Here is a 19599-nt window from a genome sequence, read left to right as displayed (position 1 = left end):
ACTCACTGATGGCTTCTGTCCATCAGGTAGGACAATGAGAGAACAAAGCTTGGCCCAAAGGTGCAATACCTAGTTAGGAAAGGGAATAGGAACCTTAGAGATGACATTGACTCTCTGAAGAGTGCCTCCCTCTATGAAGACTGGTTGACTGGCTCATGTTTTGGATTCTGTGGCTATAAAAAAGCTTCCACAACAAGAAAGCCCACTGTATGGGAGAACATATTTGCAAATGTTATCACTGATAAAGGTTTAATCTCTCCAACCTCTATAGGCAACTTATACAACTTAATAAAAGGAAGATAAATGATCCAATTAATAGAATCTTTTCGAAAGAAGACAGAAGGAAGACCAAGAGACACATGAAAACATCCTTAAAGTCACTAATTATCCAGGAGATGCAAATAAAAACGACAATGCGGTACCACCTCACACCTGTCAGAATGGCTATCATCAACAAATCAATAAATGACAAGTGCTGGTGAAGATGTGGAGAAAAAGGAACCCTCGTGCACTGCTGATGGGAATGCAAACTGGTGCAGCCACTATGGAGAATAGTATGGAGTTTCATCAAAAAACTAAAAATGAAACTCCCATTTGACCCAATAATCTCACTCCTAGGAATATATCCCAAGAAACTAGAAACACCAATCAGAAAGGATATATGCACCCCTATGTTCATAGCAACACAATTTACAATAGCTAACATTTGGAAACAGCCTAGGTGCCCATCAGTAAATGACTGGATCAGAAAACTATGGTACATCTACACATGGGATACTATGCTGCCATAAAAAAAAATTTAAAAAGGGAATTCTTACCATTTGCAGCAACCTGGATGGAACTGGAGAACATTATGCTAAGTGAAATAAGCCAGTTGATGGAAAAAAAAATACCACATGATCTCATTCATTTGTGGATAATAAAGAACATTATAAACTGATGAACAAAAAGATAGATACAGAGGCAGTAAAGCATCAAACAGACTGTCAAATTACAGTGGAAAGGTTGGGGGAGATAAGAGATCAACCGAAGGACTTGTATGCATGCATATAAGCATAACCAATGGACACAAAACACTGGGGGGTGAGGGCATGTATGGGATTGGGGTGGGGGTGGGGGCAATGGTAAGATATGTACACATATAATACCTTAATTTAATTTAAGAAAAAATAGGAAAAAAAGATAAAGCTTCCAAGTAGTCAAGCACTATCTTTCCAATGGCCCCTCCAACTATTCCAGTTAGAATCCAACAACTCTGCTGCTTTATTGACCTTTATTGTATTGTGGTCTCTCAGGCAGATTTCTTCATTTGATAGTTCTTTCTTAGACAACAGGGAGTTTGCACCAGAAGCTGTCTATAAGCTCTGACATTCTCTCCTGTTCTCATAGCAACACAACCTTGACAAACTTTGCAAACGCTGCTATCAGCTGCCTCCTTCCCCACACTGTGCTCTGGGGAAACAACTTTATTCATTGGCCTTTGTAAAACAAGATAAGTGACCTAAAGAGAAAAGGGAGAGAGATGGGAGGAGAGTGTGGGGAAGGGAGAAAGAGACACAGAGATTATGGGAAAAAGAAAAAGACAGACAAAAACCTACAGAGACACAGAGAAGCAAAGAGATAGTAAGAGATCAAAAGGACACATTGTCAGAAACAAAAGGGGCATGCCAGTTAGTGTGCAGATAAAATGGAAAATTAGTAAAGAACGAGGACATTCCACAACTCTCAGAGTTATCAAGAAGACCCCATTCATTTCTAAGGTAGCCTGGAAAGTGAGATAAGCTTTGCCCACCCCTCTCACCACCACCCCATGGTTGACCAGAGGACTCAGCCCAGCATAGGGGGCTAAGAACTAGAACCAGGAACCATCCAATAAGAGACCGTTCCCCAGGCTGTGGGTTACAGCTGCCAGCTAGCCACACTGATAATCTCAGAAACATGGTGTTCCCAGGGGAAAAAAAGAGGGTGGCTGGCTTGACTCCAGATTTCATATCCAAGATACTGACTACTAAAAAAATAGGCTGGACAAAGGCAGCCAGACATTTTTATGTTCTTGAACCACCAGACAGACAGGCTAGCTCTTCTTCACAATGGTGTCTTCTGGACTTTTGAGGATCCTGGTGATATCCATCCTTCTAGAGAATGTCCAAGGGTTTAGTCTGGCTGAATTGCTCTCTCCAAGTAAGTAATGGGGTCTCAAGTAACTAGAGTTACTTTTCACTCTCTTAGCCTTGGTCCTGGGTTGGGAAAGGAGAGAGATATTTGGAATATTTCTTCCTTATTTCCCTCTCTGTGGAAGATTCCCTTTTATGAATGCAAGAATCCAGACCCAAGGCAACCCTTACTGCCCCTTTGAAGTAGAGGTCTTTCTTGGGGGGAGGTGGGGAGGGCCTGGGAAGAGTCATAGGATATAACATTTGTGGGATGGTCTATAGGAACCCTCGGGGCTTAAGGGACCTTCCTCTTACCCCACACAAAAATAGCTCCCTTTCTTGGGACATCATCCCTATCGATTCCTGATTATTTCAAATACAGCCCTATTAAGTAGCTCTGCATCTCCAAAGGTTCATTGGCTTTTGGAAAAAGGACAGTATCCAGAAGTTCCTCTGAACTTAAGACAGTAATATTCCATGACTATATAGTAATGATGTTAATTGCTACCATTTACAGAACACTCAGAAAGTAGGAATTTAAAGGAAGGGATCTGGAGTCAGACTTGGTGGGTCCAAATTCTGGTTCCACCACTTAGTGGCCATGTAATCTTGGGCAAGTTACTTAAACTCCACCTTCTTCAGTTTCCTTATCTGCCAAATGGGGATATTAATATTATTATGGTGATTAAATGAGAGTTAACATAACTGTGCATCAGTTACTGTAATTATAGCTTTATACGTGTTGTCTCATTTCTTCCTCATAACTCTGTGAGGCTAAAACGATCTTACAAATGAAGAAACCAAGGCTCAGAGAGAGTAAGTGGTAAACCAAGAGTTAAGAATTTAAAAACCTGTCTGACGCCAGGGCGAGTGGCATTAATCACTGTGCAATACAGTACTCCCCCTCAAGAAGGAAATTCCTGAACACTGACTCCCTGACCGGGCCAAATGAACAGATTTGCTTAGACCAGTGGCTTTTAATAGGGTGATTTTGCCTTCCAGGGGACATTTGCAAAGTCTTTTTGGTTACAACTGAGTGTGCTATTGGCATCTAGTGGGTAGAGGAGGGATGCTGCTAAACATCCTACGATGAGCAGGATAGATCTTCTCTCCCAACAAATAATTATCCAACTGAATGTGACTAGTATCAAGGATGAGAAATCCTCCCTTAGACTGGCTGGGCTGGTGGTGGGACTAGGGATGGGATAAGAAGGTAGAGAGTGAGGGATGGACAGGAAGGAGGGTAGTGCAGGAAGTGCTGGGAAAAAACACCCTGAGGAAAAGGACTCCTGGGAAGAGCAAAGTAAAAGCAAACTTCCCTGACTGCCCACAGCTGCCTCGGGTCTGGAGAAGATGGGTTCTGTGCCCTCCATGACTCATGGTTGTGAAACTGTCTCTTCCACAGGGAGATGCCCCAGAATCCGAGAGGGATGCCAATTCAAAGAAAGGGATGAGTGCTCGAAGAACAAAACCTGTCCGGACAAGAAGAAGTGCTGTGTCTTCAGCTGTGGGAAAAAATGTTTAGACCTCCAACAAGGTATTATTCAGAGCCCCTGAATAACCAACCAATCCTTCTACCCAAACCCTCTCCTTCTGCCCACTTGAGCTGGCTTTGTCCCTGGTGTGCTAAGGGTAGGTGTCTGAGCAACACTGCTGGACTTGGGAAACCTGGGATCTACATTCGTCCCCGCCCCTAATATGATGTCTGACATCAGGCAATGTCTTCATTTTGTCTGGGCTTTGCTTTCCCTGGCAAAGGGGTGCAAGGGTGTGATTGAATCAGATAGTCTCTTGGCTAGTTTCCATGCTTACTCTTTGAGTCCCCAGGGGCTACTGTTGGCCCACCATATACCAACTTTGTTGCTGCGAACGGTATCATCTAGCTTCTTGCTCCAGAGTGCCGCCTCTTTGCCTAACCTGGTAAGTCTATCAGCACCAGGAAATCTCCCCTGACCACTTCAGACCAGAGAGTGTTTCCTTTGCTGCTACAGCCTTCACTCCATCCCCATTTGCCTGGTTTCCTGAAAGACTAACAAAGATTCTTTGTTTGTTTGTTTGTTTCCTCTGTGATTTTATTAATCCTCACCCGAGGATAATTTTTCCATTGCTTTTCTGAGAGAGTGTAACAGAGGGAAGGTGGAGGAGAAGAGAGAGCGAGAGCGAGGGAGAGCGAGAGAGAGAGAGAGAGAGAGAGAGAGAGAGAGAGAGAGAGAGAGAGAGAGAGAATGCTCATAAATAACAGAGGCCATGCCTTTTCTTTGTCTCTTAAAGTATCTAGCACATGATATGTGCTCAATGAATAACTTATTCAGTCCAGGTCAAAGATTATTTATTTATTTATTTATTTATTTATTGTTAATCCCCACTCAAGGGTATTTTTCCCATTGATTTTTTAGAGATAATGGAAGGGAGGGTAAGAGGCAGAGAGAGAAACATCGATGTGAGAAAGACACATCAATTGGTTGCATCCTGCACACTCTCTGACTGCGGTGAGGTCCATGCCCTTGACCAGAATTGGACCCTGGTCCCTTTAGTTCAGGGGTCCTCAAACTTTTTAAAGTGGGGGCCAGATCACGGTCCCTCAGAGAGCTGGAGGGCCGGACTATATGAACTACTAATTCCTACTGTAACACCTCGGCTGTGCTCACTGCCCAAAAAACCTGGCGGGCCGGATCAGACTCCTCTGCAGGCCACATGTGGCCCGCGGGCCGTAGTTTGAAGACGCCTGCTAGTTCATTGGCTGACCCTCTATCTACTGAGCCAACCAGCTAGGGCAAGGATTCTTTACTTATTCATTGTTTTACCCTCAACATTCTGCCAAATTCAGACTTCCTGCTAAGAATGGGGTTCCAAGATGAAATCAAACACAAGCCTGCTCATTTGAAATTTACAACCTCACAGGTGAGACCAAAGACATAAACAAATGACAAACATGCACATACAACTCAGAAGCACCACAGAAAAATGCAGGTCCAATTTAGCATCTTGGGGGTGTGAAATGCAGGATGGATTCAAAGACACCATAAAGGAGTTGATATGTGAGAAAGATTTTGAAGAGGGAATAGGAGTGTCACTAATGAACAACAGTGGGGTGGGAAGAGAAAATATGGAGTGAGAGGTGTGAAAGTGTGGGATAGCATGGTGTGTTGATGGTTGCAGGAGTGTGTAGCTCAGAAGGGTACTGTGATAGGGGAAGGGCCAGAGTCAAAAACAGGAGGCAGTTCGTGAAGGGCCTGTGGGTCATGAGGAGACTTTGTCACAAAGTCAAGTCAAGGTCTTAGTGTGTAATGATATGATCAGGATGTGTTTCAGATCCACCAGGACCTTCTCTCTGGTGAGCAGCATTAGGGGTAGATTGGAGGGGTCAGGAATGGAGGCAGGAAGATCAATTTGAGGTCATTTCAACAGCCCAGGCTTGAGACACTGAGACTTAAAGAGAGTGTTAGATGTGGTGCATACATGCATGGAATATTATTCGGCCATAAGAATGAAATCTTCCCATTTGCGACAATGTGGATCAACCTAGAGGGTATTATGCTACAGCCTCATGAAATAAGTCAGACAAAAAAGACCAATACTTATATGTGGAAACTAAAAAACAAAACAGAAACAGAGAACAAATTAATGGTTGCCACATGGGAGGAGGATCCAGGATTGAGTGAAAAAGATAAAGGCACTAAGAAGTACACATTGGCAGTTACAAAAGAATCCCAGGGATGTATATAGCCAATAATATTGTAATAACTATGTATAGTGCTAGTTGGATACTGGGAATATTAGGGGAAACACTTGGTAAAGCATGATTGTCTAACTCCTATGCTGTACACCTGAAACTAAGACAAAATAATATTGAATGTCAACTGTAATTGAAAAAATTTTTTTAAATATTGTATTAACTCTGTAAGGTGTCACATGGATACTAGACTTATGGAAACCACTTCATAAGTTATAAAAATATCTAACCACTATGCTGAAACTAATATAATATTGAATGTCAACTGTAATTGAAAAATAAATAAATGAAAATTTAAGAAAAAGGGTGGCAGAGAGGTCAGCTGAGAGGAAGTGAAAATCAACAGGCCTTAACTGTTCAGCTGAACTAGCAGTTTAGTTCAAACCTGTTTTGGTTTGCTAGGGCTGCAGAAACAAAGTACCACAGAATGGGCAGCGTTAGCAACAGCAATCTATTGTCTCACTGTTCTACAGGCTGGAAGTCCAAGGTCAAGTGCCAGCAGGGTGGGTTCTTTCTCCGTTATGTGTGAGAATCTGCTGCGTGCCTCTCGCTTAATTCCCGGGGGTATGCTGGGAATGGTTGGCATTCCCTGGCTTGTAGACTTCTGTCTTCAACTTCACATGGTGTTCTCCCTGTGTGTGCCTGTGAACAAACTTCTCCTTTTTTTAAGAACATTGGTCATACTGGATCAGAGATGCACCCTATTCCAGTTTCCAAATAGGGTCACATTCTGAGGTACTGAGGATTAGGACTTTAGCATATAAATGAGTTGGGGGGTAGGGAAGGGGGAGCATGCAATTCATTCCATATCAGGAATGAAACTAACCACAGGAAGAAAGGGGCCTTGACCATCTGAAAAACTACTCTCACCTTCCCTGCAAGGGACTCGCACTTGACTCATGATCACATAATCTCTTCTTGGCATGCTTTGGAAGGCAGAGTGAATGGCTTATAATTTCTAATTTACATATCTTTTATTTATTCAGGGCATGTTTATTGATCAGCTACTCTCGGCCAAGCACTGTGCTCAAAGCTGCACATTCAGATACAGTCAAAGGGCTCGCAACTTAGAGGGCCGTGAGGGTGGTCTCACTTGTCCGCAGGACAGCCCTGTGCAACAAGCAGGGTGAGACTGTGCATTTCCGTTTTACAGAAATGGAAGTCGAGAACAAGATAGGTAATGTGGGAGATGGATGCGCAGACACTGAATTAGGAAAAAAATCTTGAAACCGGAGTCTCCTCACTCTCAGGGGAGACAATGAGGCCAGTGACCAGAAGGGGAGGGAGATACCGATGTTTTCCAGAGAGGCAGATGCCCAAACAGCTCCACTTTAGGGTCTCCCTGCAAATGTGCACAATACATCAATGGAGCTGGCCCCACCGTGTGATAGGTGAAAAGAGCCTGCTCAGGTTCATCCTATGGGGGTTGTCAAAGGGACAATAACAAGTGGTATTTTTTCAGGGTGGGCACTCCAAGTTCTCAACTCTGGGATCTCCCTGCAGATATATGCAGTCTGCCGCAAGATCCTGGTATCTGCCTGGCCTATTTTCGTCGCTGGTGGTATAATAAGGAAAATGATACCTGTTCCATCTTCATCTATGGTGGCTGCCAAGGAAACAGAAACAACTTCCAAACCAAAGACTTGTGTCAGAATTTTTGCTCCAAAAAACGTGAGTTCCAGGGGCCTTGATATCCCAACCTCACCAGGGCCACGTGGGAGGTCTGGGTGTTGGCTAGTCCATTCTAGGAGGGCTGCAACCTTGGCAGACTAGCTGCTGACACAATAAGCTCCAATCAGGAGGTAAGAATCAATCTCACAGAGGGCTGGACAGGGGCTTCCTGAGAACCGAGACTGGGGAAAAACGTGGTCATGAATGGAAGTTGGGAAGCGTGAGGAGTGGAAGGAGGGTGCATGTTGGCCAACCACAATGCCTTGCTAGTAATCCACTCCCATCTACATCCATTTTTCCTTTAAGGACATGTATAGCATCCCAAAGTAAACTCACTTCTGTTTAATGTCCTGTGGAAATGTTCAAACACAACTTCAAGACTAGTTCTGAAGGCAAGCCCAAGATGCTCAGCTGGTCTTGGTCTGCATTCTCAACAGGCTTCTAATCCTGAATGCATACGAATTAACCGAAACACCACCAGGATTGGGCTCATGATTCAAGGCTCTGTCTGTGTGCCTGATCGGCACTCCAAGTTGGCTTCCTCTGTTCCACTCCCCGCATTCCAAGGCCTTAGCCTTCCCAAGATGGAACCCCTGAATCTGCTTCCCCCCTCTTCCATTTTAACCTCTTTTCATATAAAATATCATGTTTTGATCCCATTTCTACTGTCCAACTTCTAGCAACCCCTCTTTATACCTGTGTAGTTCCCAATTTTTCCCAATAAAGTACTCTATTTGATCCTGTGCCTCTAAGACTGAATGACTCACATCTGTTGGCACATTATGGTTTGTGGAGAGTAAAAGCTTACTGGGGCTTCTGAAGACACCATTAAAGGGAGTGAAGAAAATCAGAACCTTGAAAACTGATACCCCAGGGATATTGTTATTATCCTCTTTTTCTTAAAAAAAAAAAATTGCAAGACCCTTTTATAACAAGGGCTCCTTAGCTTGGATACTCCAGTAATTGATCCTAGGACAAGGGCATGGGTAAAAGTAGTTTATTTGGGAGATAAATTTGAGGAGTGGATAAGTGATATAGGAAAGCAATGAGTTAAATAATGAGCTGGCTACCTCTGTGCAAACTGTAGCTTAATTCTACTGGAGACTTTCCACAAGACCATGTAAAACATGTCTCCATCTTCAGTTATGGGGAAGCTGAGGTGTGTGTCCACTGAGTTCCATGTTCTCCCGGGTGTCTGGGGGGCATGAAAGCCCTCATTCTTCCAGGCTGTTCTGTATGGAATCTGAGCAAGCTCCCAAGAGCCAGGGAAAGCTCTCAGCAGGGAAGTAGAGACTCTGGTGCTTGAAATGGAAAGCTATTAATATGCATTTGATATTATTCAGCCACAAGAAGGAAGGAAGCATGAATACGTGCTTCATTGTGGGTGAACCTCAAAAATATTACGCTAAGTGAAAGAAGCTAGTTACAAAAGGCCATACACTCTATGATTCCATTCATATAAAATATCCAGAATAAGCAAGCTCATAGAGGTAGAAAATAGATTAGTGGAGTAAGGCTGGGGGGAAATAGAGAGTGACTGCTAATGCATGTGGAGTTTTCTCTTGTGATGAAAATGTTTTGGAACTAATAAAGGTGATGGTTACACAACATCATGAAGGTACTAAAAAGCCACTTAACTGTTCACTTAAAATGATTAATTGCCGAAACCGGTTTGGCTCAGTGGATAGAGAGTCGGCCTATGAACTGAAAGGTCCCGCGTTCGATTCTGGTAAAGGGCATGTACCTTGGTTGCGGGCACATGTCCGGTAGGGGGTGTGCAAGAGGCAGCTGATGGATGTTTCTCTCTCATCGATGTTTCTAACTCTCTATCCCTCTCTCTTCCTCTCTGTAAAAAAAATCAATAAAATATATATTTAAAATATATTAAATATATAATATTTAATAAAAATATTAAATATAAAATTGTGAATTCCATCTCAATTATAAAAAATGGATTAGAAATAAAAAGACATTAGAATTGCAGCTGCAGGTGAGCTGGGAGTATGTCTTACTGATGCTTCAAGTCTTAAATTTGAAAGTTCAATGGAATAATTTTCTGGCCCCTCCCATTGATTCAGCTGGTTCTGGGGTCATAACTGTCATTTATTTACTATTTCCCTCCTGCATTACCTATTCCAAACTGAACCCGATGATATTATAGAAGCTCTCCGTTAGACCTAGCATTCTCTCCGGCTTTCAAAGCACCATGATCTTGATAGGCACTCTGAAGATTTGGTTCAATCTGGAATCAACTGTCTCCTCCCTTCCATGCTATTCATGGCAATAGCTTTACTGTCTGACAATGGCTAAAGAAAAGGGGTGGCACAAAGAGAAGAAAGAGGAAAAGGACCCGAGGGAAATAGAAGGGCAGGGAGAAAGAGACCCAGCCTGTGAGAGACTCACAGAAAAAAAGAGAGAGAGAGAGAGAGAGAGAGAGAGAGAGAGAGAGAGAGAGAGAGAGAGAGAGAGAGAGGGAGGGAGAAAGGCAGGGACAGAGTAAAAGGAGGCACAGAGAGAAGAAAATAAACAGTGTGAGGAAAAACAAGCAGACAGAAAACTAAACATGCCAGGAGAAGAGTAAGGTTGAAAAAAAAGAGAAGACCTAAGATACTCTTGACCTCCAAACTCTCCCTGAAAAATGAAAGACCTTGGAATCGAACATTCCCTCTGCTAAAGGAGTTTAGAAGCCCCAGATAAACGTTGTCCCTTCTCTCTCTCTGGTTGACCAGACAGCCAGAGAGCCTCAGCTCACTTGAGGACTAAGTGCTGTCTATCAAGAGCCCCTTCCCTCAGGATTAGTGCTGTGGGTGTCAGCTAGCAGCACCGATGGCCTTGGGGACTTGGTGTTCCTTGGAGGAGGGAGAGTAACAGGCTGGTCTCCAGTGACTTATGCCTCTCGGAGTGGTAAGCTGTGCCAGGGCAGCCAAAAGCTCTGACGCTGCTGCTATAGCACTCGTTCTTAGTCTGGGTGCCACCAGCCAGACAAGCCCCTCCTAAAATGGGGCTCTCAGGACTTCTGTCAATACTGGTACTGTTCATCCTCCTGAGTGGTGTCCAGGAACATGGGCTGGTTGAGGGGTTCTTATGTAAGTATTGGGGACTCAGTCCTCTCAGTAGAGAAAGGAACTCAGATGGGAGGAAAGAACAAATGATTCTAACCCTGAGAAATGCTTCCCCCACCCCTCACCCCCACCTCAGCCTGGGATCCTGGGTGGGAAAGAGGGGAGATTTTTGGATTCTTCTTTTCAGATAAGATGCCTTCGGGAATGCAGGAAACTGTCTGTGGCAATTGTTATGGGGTGGAGATGGGGGCAGCAATGTGCCAATCACAAGCCCTCTGAAGATCACTGCTTTCTGTGGACAATGAAGTGAAAACAAACTTCCCTAAGTCTGCAGTGGTGCCCTATACCTGGGGATGGTGTTCTGGCCCCTTCAAAGTCCTTTCTTCCCTCCCTGTTAGACCTAACATTCTCTCCGGCTTCAAAGCACAAAGACATGTGTCCCAAAATCAAAGTACATTGTGATAAGAAAGAAACAAATGAATGTCTAAAGAACAGGCAGTGCCCAGAGAAGATGAAGTGTTGCGACTTTAACTGTGCAAGGAAATGTTTAAACCTCCAACAATGTAACTCAGAAATCCCCTGAACTATCCAATGCCCCACTTTCTGCTCTGACATTACTAGACCACTGACATTGTCACCTACACTGACATTATTAGACCACATCCGGGGTTCACTGATGGCTGGCGTCTAATCAACAGTCCGGGTGCATCTTTTAATTAATACAAATCCTGGACTTGGAAGGAGGGGGTGTTGAGAGTCATGGTTTTATTTCTTTTCTGTTCATAGTTAGGGATGTGATGTGGGTAACGGATTTCTTTCCTTTATGGGTCTTAGTTTCCCACCTGTAAGAAAGATGGGAGCGGGGGAGTGGGCATTAGATCACTTTGTCTCTTGGCTGCTTTTCTGGGATCCTCTGAGATGCCAAATAGCCAGTGAAGTCCCTTCAAATGCCAACAGAGAGCTAGGGGGTAGAATAGCTATAAGGCACAGATATACAATTTTTATTTCCTGGTTGTGCTTTTTCTAGGCCTCTTTGTCTATATAAATTTAAAATGTTTTCTCTAACCACTGTTGACCTCCTTCACTCTTTCCTCTCTGCTCATATAATTGAGCTCTAAAGAAGACCATTGAGGAGTATTTATTCATTCATTCATTTTACAAATACTTACTGGTTTCTCTGACATCAATGATAGGCTCCATTTGCTCAGTGTAGCCAGGGAACTCAGTAAAGTTTTTCAGGGTAAAAAGATCCACAATTTAAGACCTGCGAAATCTTAAACTATATGATTCTGAAAAACAAAACAACAACAAAACCTCTCTTTATTCCTCTTAGTAGTATGTACAAGATATTTGCTCTAAAAATGCTTTTTGAGATTCAGGATACATTCAATTTTAAAAAATATTTTTTATTTTTTAGAAAGAGGAAGGGAGAGAGAGAGAAAAAACAACAACATATTGATATGAGAGTGAAACATGGATTGGCTGTGCCCTGTATGCCCCCTATTGGGAATTAGCTTGCATCCCAGAATGTGTCCTGACCAGGAATTGAACCAGTGACCTTTCAGTGCACAGGACAATGCCCAACCACATCAGTGATTTTATTTGTTTGTTTGTTTGTTTGTTTAGAGAGAGAGTGTGTGTGTGTGTCTGTGTGTTTTACTGTGAATATTCCTGACGCATCCACTCAGTGCCAAATTATCTGCAAGGAACTGGTGTACCAAGATGACATAAGGCTCAAATCTTACATTCTCATGGAGGAGTCAGAAAATACAAACAAATAATCATATAGAAGCGATAAATGTGTGTGTAAGATTGAGAAGCAATATAGAAAAGCAAGGAGTGAAGCATGGAGCCAGAAAAGGAAGCATAGAAGTGTTTGATATCTGAGGAGTGTTTGAATAATGAAAAGGATTGTATCTAGTGAGCAAGAGAGAGGTGGGCATTCCAGGCAGGTGCAAAGGCATGGAGGGGTGTGAGCGGCCACTCCTCCACGACTTTGCACATGTCTGAAATGTTCTCTAAGGAGGCAGGCACCCAAACTGCTCTACTCTGCAGTCTCCTTGCAGATATATGCAGTTTGCCAAAGGTAGTTGACCCCTGCCTGGCCTCTTTCCACTCTGGTGGTATGATAAGGAAGCTCAGGTATGCTCCAAATTCATCTATGGTGGTTGCCTAGGGAACAATACAACTTCCAATCTGAATCTATCTGCAAGACCATCTGGAAAAAAAAAAAAAAAAAAAAAAAAAAAAAAAAAGTAAGTTTCACGGGTCCCATTTCCCACAATCACCTGGGCTACCCTGGGAGGTCGGGTGCTGGCTGGTCTGTTCTAGGAACTTGGCAGGTTTGGGGCTGATATAATCAATTCAATCAGAAAGTAAGAATGCACCTTTGAAGGGGTAAGTAGCAGAAAAAGAGGGAGGGAAGGGAAGCAGTAGTCAAAGTTGGCAGGAATGAGATGACTAGAGGGTACATAGAAAGCTGAAGTGGTGAAGTGTCTGAGACCAAGTCAGAAGAAGGCCCAGAACATAAGCCCAGTGCTTGGCACCATGAATCAGACAGTCACTCCAGGCCATTGATTTCCACCAAACCTCATCAGCAATTCTCCTCCCTTTCCTTCTTAAGGTGATTATAGCTAGGACAACCACATGCTACATTGATGACATGAAGATACTTTTGAGAGCAAAAGGAAATACCATTATGTTATTGGGAAAACAGACATAAACTGGGACTTTAATGGAAAACCAGAACATGTGATCACTCTCTGAGCCACTGAAGTCACTCTACTTCAGTGTTCTCTTCCTGTGAAAAGATGCAAAATGATCTTTATCGCAAACACTCCCACACCTTTCTTCTCTCTTTCTCAGGTGTATGTCTTTTCTCTATTTCTCATAAATGCTAAGGATCCTGGTGAGACTTACAACCAGGGGAGCAGGTGGCAGTGGCAGCTCATCCAAGGCTAACCCTCTGAACCTGTCTTCAAGGCTCCCTTTTCTCTGACTTTATAGTGAGCTAACAGCTGCTGCACCTTGGCTCACTTCTGTCAGACTTTTACTTCTCAGTGAGTCCACACTGCCCTGCATGGCTCACTTCTTTCCTATAATGTTACTATAGAGCCAAAGCAGGACACCACTTAGCCTCTCTCCTGTTGCTTCTTCTACCCTAAGCCCTTCCTTTGTTTCATTGTCCCCAGAATTAATAAACATACTCTAAAAATCACACACACACTTTATCTCCCTTTTTCCATTAACTGCAAGGCTTAGTTCCTATAGGAATTAAAGTCCAAGTATCTCACCCCTTTCTTTTCTGCTACCTCACAGGGTCATGGTCTTGGGTAGGATAACCAAAGCTGAAACAACCTCCAGGATTTGGCTCATAATATAGGCTCTCTCCATGTGTGCTTGACTGATGTCCCATATTGGTTTTTGCTGGCAAAATCTCCACTGCTAAGACCTTGGCTGTTCCAAACACCAATCCCCAGGATTCGTTTATTTCTCTGGCTCAGCTTTTCTTCAAATATAATGCCCATCGCCCTTTGACACTGTATTTTCAACTCTTGGGTCCCCATTTATCCCTTGGAAGCCTCCAGTTTTCCCTAATAAAGTGCTTTGTGAGGTCTGCTATCTCTGAGGCTAAATAATTCACATATGCACCTTGAGTGCAGTTTTTGGAAAAGAAGTCTTTGGTCCTAGTGACATCAAAAGAGGGAGAGAGGAGTGAGAGAATCCTGCAAATCGAGAACTCTAGTGACACCGTTGCCTAGTAAAATTGTCATAAGATGCTTAAGAATGGAACCAGAGACAATCCATGTTTTGTATGGTCTAAAGCACATGTGTCAAACACAAGGCCCGCGGGCCAAATCCGTCCCGCCAGGCCTTGCAATGTGGCCCGCACCGCGCTGTCATCACTGCACTCCGCTGCGTTTCCATCACAATGACAGTTTATGACTGTTCAGTAAACCATTCGGCCCGCGATTTAGGCTGGATTTTAGATTTTGGCCCCTTCTCTGATTGAGTTCGACACCCCTAGTCTAAAGCTTATAAAGTTAGGGGGTTCATTTCATAAACAAATATGTTAAATTAAAAAGTGAATATTCTTCAAATGAGAAAGAAAATATCAACCAGTTGCAAAATTTAAAAGCTAACTAATACCACATGTTGCAAAAGATTCATATAGATTAATTATTAAGTGTTTACATATATGGCAGCAATTCTACAAAACTCAATTTCTGTGGAAAGATAATTCAGTCTTTTGTTGAACATGGTTGAACAAAAATTATTATATTTTCATTTTGGTTGTGGTTGGGATGCATACAATAGAAGCATGAATGCACAGCCATACTTGATATTTGTGTGCTAAAAACACAGGAATTTAAATAAATTCTCTTTTACACGATTCTATCAAGAAAACCTAGTTGGGCTGAAACCAGTTTGGCTCAGTGGATAGAGCGTCGGCCTGCAAACTAAAAGGTCCCAGGTTCGATTCCAGTTAAGGGCATGTACCTTGGTTGCGGGCACATCCCCAGTGGGGGGTGCGGAAAGCAGCTGATGGATGATTCTCTCTCATTGATGTTTCTAACTCTCCATCTCTCTCTCTTCCTCTCTGTAAAAAAATCAATAAAATATATTTTAAAAAAAGAAAAAGAAAAAGAAAACCTAGTTGGGACCGGGAAGGGTACAGGAATGCTCCCCTCAGGACCTCAGTTTTCCAACCATGAGTTGAAGGTGGTGGCCTAGTGTCAAAGAGTACTTCTAAATTTGAGAAGATAAGGCCCTGCCCAATCTGATAAGCACCTGGGGCTTTTCCAATCTATTGGTGCTTCTCAATGCTTGCTTGGGGTTGAAGTACATGAGTGGCTGCAACAGAATCATCCATCCTAGGGGCTCATGAACCAGAGAGGTCCTTGGGAATAGCCAGAGTGTGCCCTGGAGCTGAGGGCATCTGCTCATTTGCTCAGAATGAGCCCAGAGCCCTTGTGATGAGCAAAGGGAGCCCCGTGCCTTAAAGAAACCTCAGTGAGATGCTGCTTCTCTCTGTTGTCAACTGTTTGTTCACTTCTCTGCCCATTAGAACCTAGGGAACAGCTCGAGTGGAATCTTTTGGTGTTGTTCATGGTGCCATGCAGACCCGAGATCCCCTTCATCTTCCTCTCCTTTTTATTCTCACCTCAAAGCTTCCTACAGAGCCAGAAATGCCCACAGGAAGCTGTGGATGGTTTGAGAATTCAGGAAATGTCCAAGCTGAGGATATTAGAGAGCTCCACCAGCCCAAATAACCCTTCTTATGTTTGTTAAATTTCTTTATTGATTAAAGTATTACATATGTATCCTCATCCCTCCATTAACCCCCAACCACTCATGCCCTCACCCCCCTGGTGTTCATGTCCATTGGTTAGGCTTATATTCATGCATGCAAGTCCTTTGGATGATCTCTCCTCCTTTCACCCACCCTTCCCTAACTTCCCTCTGAGGTCTGGCAGTCTGATCGATGCTTCTCTGCCTCTGGATCTGTCCCTGTCCATCAGTTTATGTTGTTTATTGTGTTCCACAAATGAATGAGATCATGTGGTATTTGTCTTTCTCTGACTGGCTTATTTCACTTAGCATAATTCTCTCCAGTTCCATCCATGCTGTTGCAAATGGTAAGAACTCCTTTTTTTAACAGCAGCATAGTATTTCATTGTATAGATGTACCAGTTTTTTAATTCACTCATCTGCTGATGGGCACTTAGGCTGATTCCAAATCTTAGCTACAGTAAATTGTGCTGCTATGAACATATGGGTGCATACATCCTTTGTGATTCGTGTTTCTAGTTTCATAGGCTAATCCTCCTTATTTTTTTAAACACATGTACAAATGGAAGCTTCTAGCAGGAAATAGACATCCAAGATCACACAGCAAATCAATAGCAAAACTGGAGCTAAAATCCAGGTTTGAGTGTAACAGGTGCTGCCAGATCCCTCAGCCTCATTGGAAATCAGGGTGGATAAAATGGCTACTTGTCACTTTGTTGTTTTCATGTTCAGCAGGTCTCTCTTTTTTTTTAATAATCAGGAGCTCTCTGTGAAATATGCAAAACTATAAAACCAGTGTCAAGGTTTTTGATAAGCACACAAGATGAGTTATGTAAAGCGTGCATACCATAATGTCTTGGATGTTAATGTTCCATAAACAATAAAGATTATTATTATTAGAACATACATAGTTTTAAAATAAACGGTTCACTGAGGGAAACTCCAGTTTCCTGGAGCTTCCTACAGTGAACAGTGTTTATGTCCAATGAATAAAGCTCTAGGCTCCTGGGCTCATAAACCCTTTCTCCCTCCTCTATTTATATCCAAGCTATTGGGGATAGAGTGCTAATAATTACCTTCTGCTAAAAGTTCTACTTGGATTTCTAAAGATATAAATTAACTCTACTCTTAAAGTAATCAACCTTATTTTGTCCCCTACACGTTTATTTTTGAATATAAATAAGGTAAGAATAGAGAAATAAACTTTCTTGGCATATGTATGCTTATAATAAATATATTTGTTACATGTTTAAGCAAGTCTTCTCTCTAAATCCCTGTTCCCCTATCCTGTGAGATGAAGATGATAATAATATCTATTCCAAGGACTTTTTTAGACGAGTGTAATGAGACAAGGCAGAAACTCCTCTGACAGATTGTTGGTGTTGAAGTGATGTCCGTTTCCTTCTAGAAAAGATAAAGGTTTTGTGGAGTTTAGAATCTGACTGAAGAAACTTTGTTCTTTCCTAATCCCACCCACATTTACTCCCCCATCTCTACACCACCCACATCAATGGATCTACACCACCCAAATCAATGGGTCTCAATCAAAAGTAATTTCATTCTTTTCACACATAGATGGTTGATATAGGGTAAGACTCCTATGATGAGTACAACTGCAAGACAACTAACAAGAGCTTCTTGCTATTTTCTCAAATGTGCTTTTAATAAACCTTACACCTGTTCTCCATATTCTGGAACGTTAGGAACCTTACCACCCAAGTCACCAGAGGAAGAGCCAAGTCACTGAGTTGAAGCCAAAGATCCCCCAGGGCCACCCAGGTACAGAGTGGTTTTCAAAGGTCAGTACCTCCCACACAACCCACAAGGTCTGTTAAGCCAAGTAAGTACAAAAAATACATCAAATAAGTACAGGCACATCTCATCAAGCACTGCCCTCACTGCAAGGAGTCCTTATCACACTGCTCATATTGGAAATGTTTTTATAATTTAAAAATATTTAGACCCATAACTCCTCTACAAGGTTTTCTAACCTTGGCACCATTGACGTTTGGGGGCAGATCATTCTTTGTGGTGGGGCGATCCTGTGCATTGTAGGATGGTTAGTTAGCAGCATCACTGGCCTCTGCCAGTAGGCACCCCATTCCTCAAGTTGTGACAACCAAAAATGCCTCTAAACATGGCTACGTGTCCCTGGGGGTAGAACTGCCTCCTCCCCAGATGAAAATGGCTCTCCTGAATTGTGTTTTAAAAGGTCAGTTTTCTCTTCCTGGTCGGCTGCTCTGGAAGAGGAGCACTGTGGGAGCTCTCATCCATGAGCACCTACGCGCAGTCCTGCCCTCACTCTATTCGAATGGCAAATGCCAGTCTGTTCGCTCCCTGGGGACCTCCTGCTGCCATTATTTTGGTTTCTGACTAACAGATTTGATAATCTAAGAGAGCTAAAGAAAGAGACAGGAATAATCCTAGTAGACCCACTGAAGTGCAAAAAAAGATGTATTACCAAGATGTTGAAATGCAGACTTTAGAGGAGTCTTTAAGAAAATAAAGGCAGAGAAAGCAGTGAAGGTGAGCAGGCCATGAGAGGATTGACCAATTATTGTATGAACTATAGTTTGGAGAAGCAATGTCCAAGGAATGAGTACCATCATGGCTGCAGGGGATTTAAAGAGAAAGAAGGAAGAGTTACCACTAATGTGCAAAGATGGGCAATACATTTCTATTGTATATATAACAAGTATGGTTCTAATCTAGCTTGCACTCCCATTTCCAAGAAGTTCATCATACACATCAGCAAATAGCATGTGTCTGTGTGTGCACTTATAATGTATGAAGCATTTGTATATTCATTGAACACTTGTGCAGTTCTGGGAAGTATGCTAAATCAGCATCATTGATCTCAATGCATAGATGATAAACTGAGGCTCAGAGAGATCACATGACTTTCCCAAGGTCAAGAGCACCTTAGACTTAATATCCCAGACTCACTATATCCCACCATGCCAGCTTTGCCTTTTTTTAAAAAATCAGATCTGTAGAGGATCTGGGAAAGGAAGTGGGTGGGAATGTGCTGGTTCCTGGCAATTGAGGTGTGTCTGTAGACAAATGATTCTCTAAACCAGACAAAGTTGGTCCCTTCTACACAACAGTGTTGCTCTCCTAATTCCCTGGGAGACTTCAGATGGGAGGGAGGAAGCATACAGTGGGAACTCAATAAGTGTTTGATGGATGAATGGATAATACAAGGGCACTGGAGCTAGACAGACAAGAACCCCAATCCTGGCTTTGAATCTCATTATACATGTGACAATGGCTAATGTACTTCAATGTCTCTTCATGTGCAAAATGTGGGGAGGGGGAGGTGGTTAAGTCTTGTAGGAATCCTGTGTGGGTTCAAGGGAGGTGATATGTGAATAGTAGTTTATACGGTGCTTGGGAAGGTAAATTTACTCATTAAATGGTACCTATTGTTTTATTATTGTTACAGCTTCTTCCACCCTGAAGTGTGATAAAGTGGCCTTGGATAAAGGCCACAGATCAGATAAGGTCAAAGAACAGAGTCAGAGATGTGCTTTGGCTGGACACTCTGTTCCAGAGGTAGCCCAAACTCATGATTAACAAGAGTTAGGGGTAAATGAGCTGAATATGCAGCCAGAATTCTCCCCATTGGTCCCCTTTCTCCCTAAAATGCCAGCCCCAGGCTGGGCCACTGGCTGGGTGGCACCATGCG

General features: G+C 42.9%; 2 protein-coding genes across 2 annotated transcripts; both read left to right on the top strand.

The window, feature by feature from the left end:
• The first annotated feature begins 1993 nt into the window (after positions 1-1993).
• Positions 1994-7757, top strand: LOC118707876 (eppin-like). Its single transcript, XM_036418719.2, has 3 exons — positions 1994-2181; positions 3559-3690; positions 7390-7757. The coding sequence occupies exons 1-3, from the start codon at positions 2091-2093 to the stop codon at positions 7575-7577; spliced, it is 411 nt and encodes a 136-aa protein (XP_036274612.1). The 5' UTR covers positions 1994-2090; the 3' UTR covers positions 7578-7757.
• Positions 7758-10366: 2609 nt separating this feature from the next.
• On the top strand, positions 10367-11202 carry WFDC6 (WAP four-disulfide core domain 6). The gene is made up of 2 exons (XM_045574601.1): positions 10367-10768; positions 11044-11202. Exons 1-2 carry the CDS (start codon positions 10556-10558, stop codon positions 11200-11202), a joined length of 372 nt encoding a protein of 123 aa, XP_045430557.1. The 5' UTR covers positions 10367-10555.
• The last annotated feature ends 8397 nt before the right edge of the window (positions 11203-19599 follow it).

This window comes from Pipistrellus kuhlii, unplaced genomic scaffold (genome assembly GCF_014108245.1).
Source record: "Pipistrellus kuhlii isolate mPipKuh1 unplaced genomic scaffold, mPipKuh1.p scaffold_m20_p_6, whole genome shotgun sequence".
NCBI classification, from domain to species: domain Eukaryota; kingdom Metazoa; phylum Chordata; class Mammalia; order Chiroptera; family Vespertilionidae; genus Pipistrellus; species Pipistrellus kuhlii.
Note: the sequence above shows the minus strand (reverse complement) of the source record. Positions and strands in the feature narration are given on the sequence as shown.

Excerpts from the sequence above, each read along its gene's own strand:
- LOC118707876 (XM_036418719.2), top strand. The coding sequence starts at position 2,091 with ATGGTGTCTTCTGGACTTTTGAGGATCCTGGTGATATCCATCCTTCTA. Across the intron at positions 2,182-3,558 it reads GGCTGAATTGCTCTCTCCAA|GGAGATGCCCCAGAATCCGA; the intron begins GTAAGTAATGGG and ends TCTCTTCCACAG. Across the intron at positions 3,691-7,389 it reads ATGTTTAGACCTCCAACAAG|ATATATGCAGTCTGCCGCAA; the intron begins GTATTATTCAGA and ends ATCTCCCTGCAG.
- WFDC6 (XM_045574601.1), top strand. The coding sequence starts at position 10,556 with ATGGGGCTCTCAGGACTTCTGTCAATACTGGTACTGTTCATCCTCCTG. Across the intron at positions 10,769-11,043 it reads ACCTCAGCCTGGGATCCTGG|CACAAAGACATGTGTCCCAA; the intron begins GTGGGAAAGAGG and ends CCGGCTTCAAAG.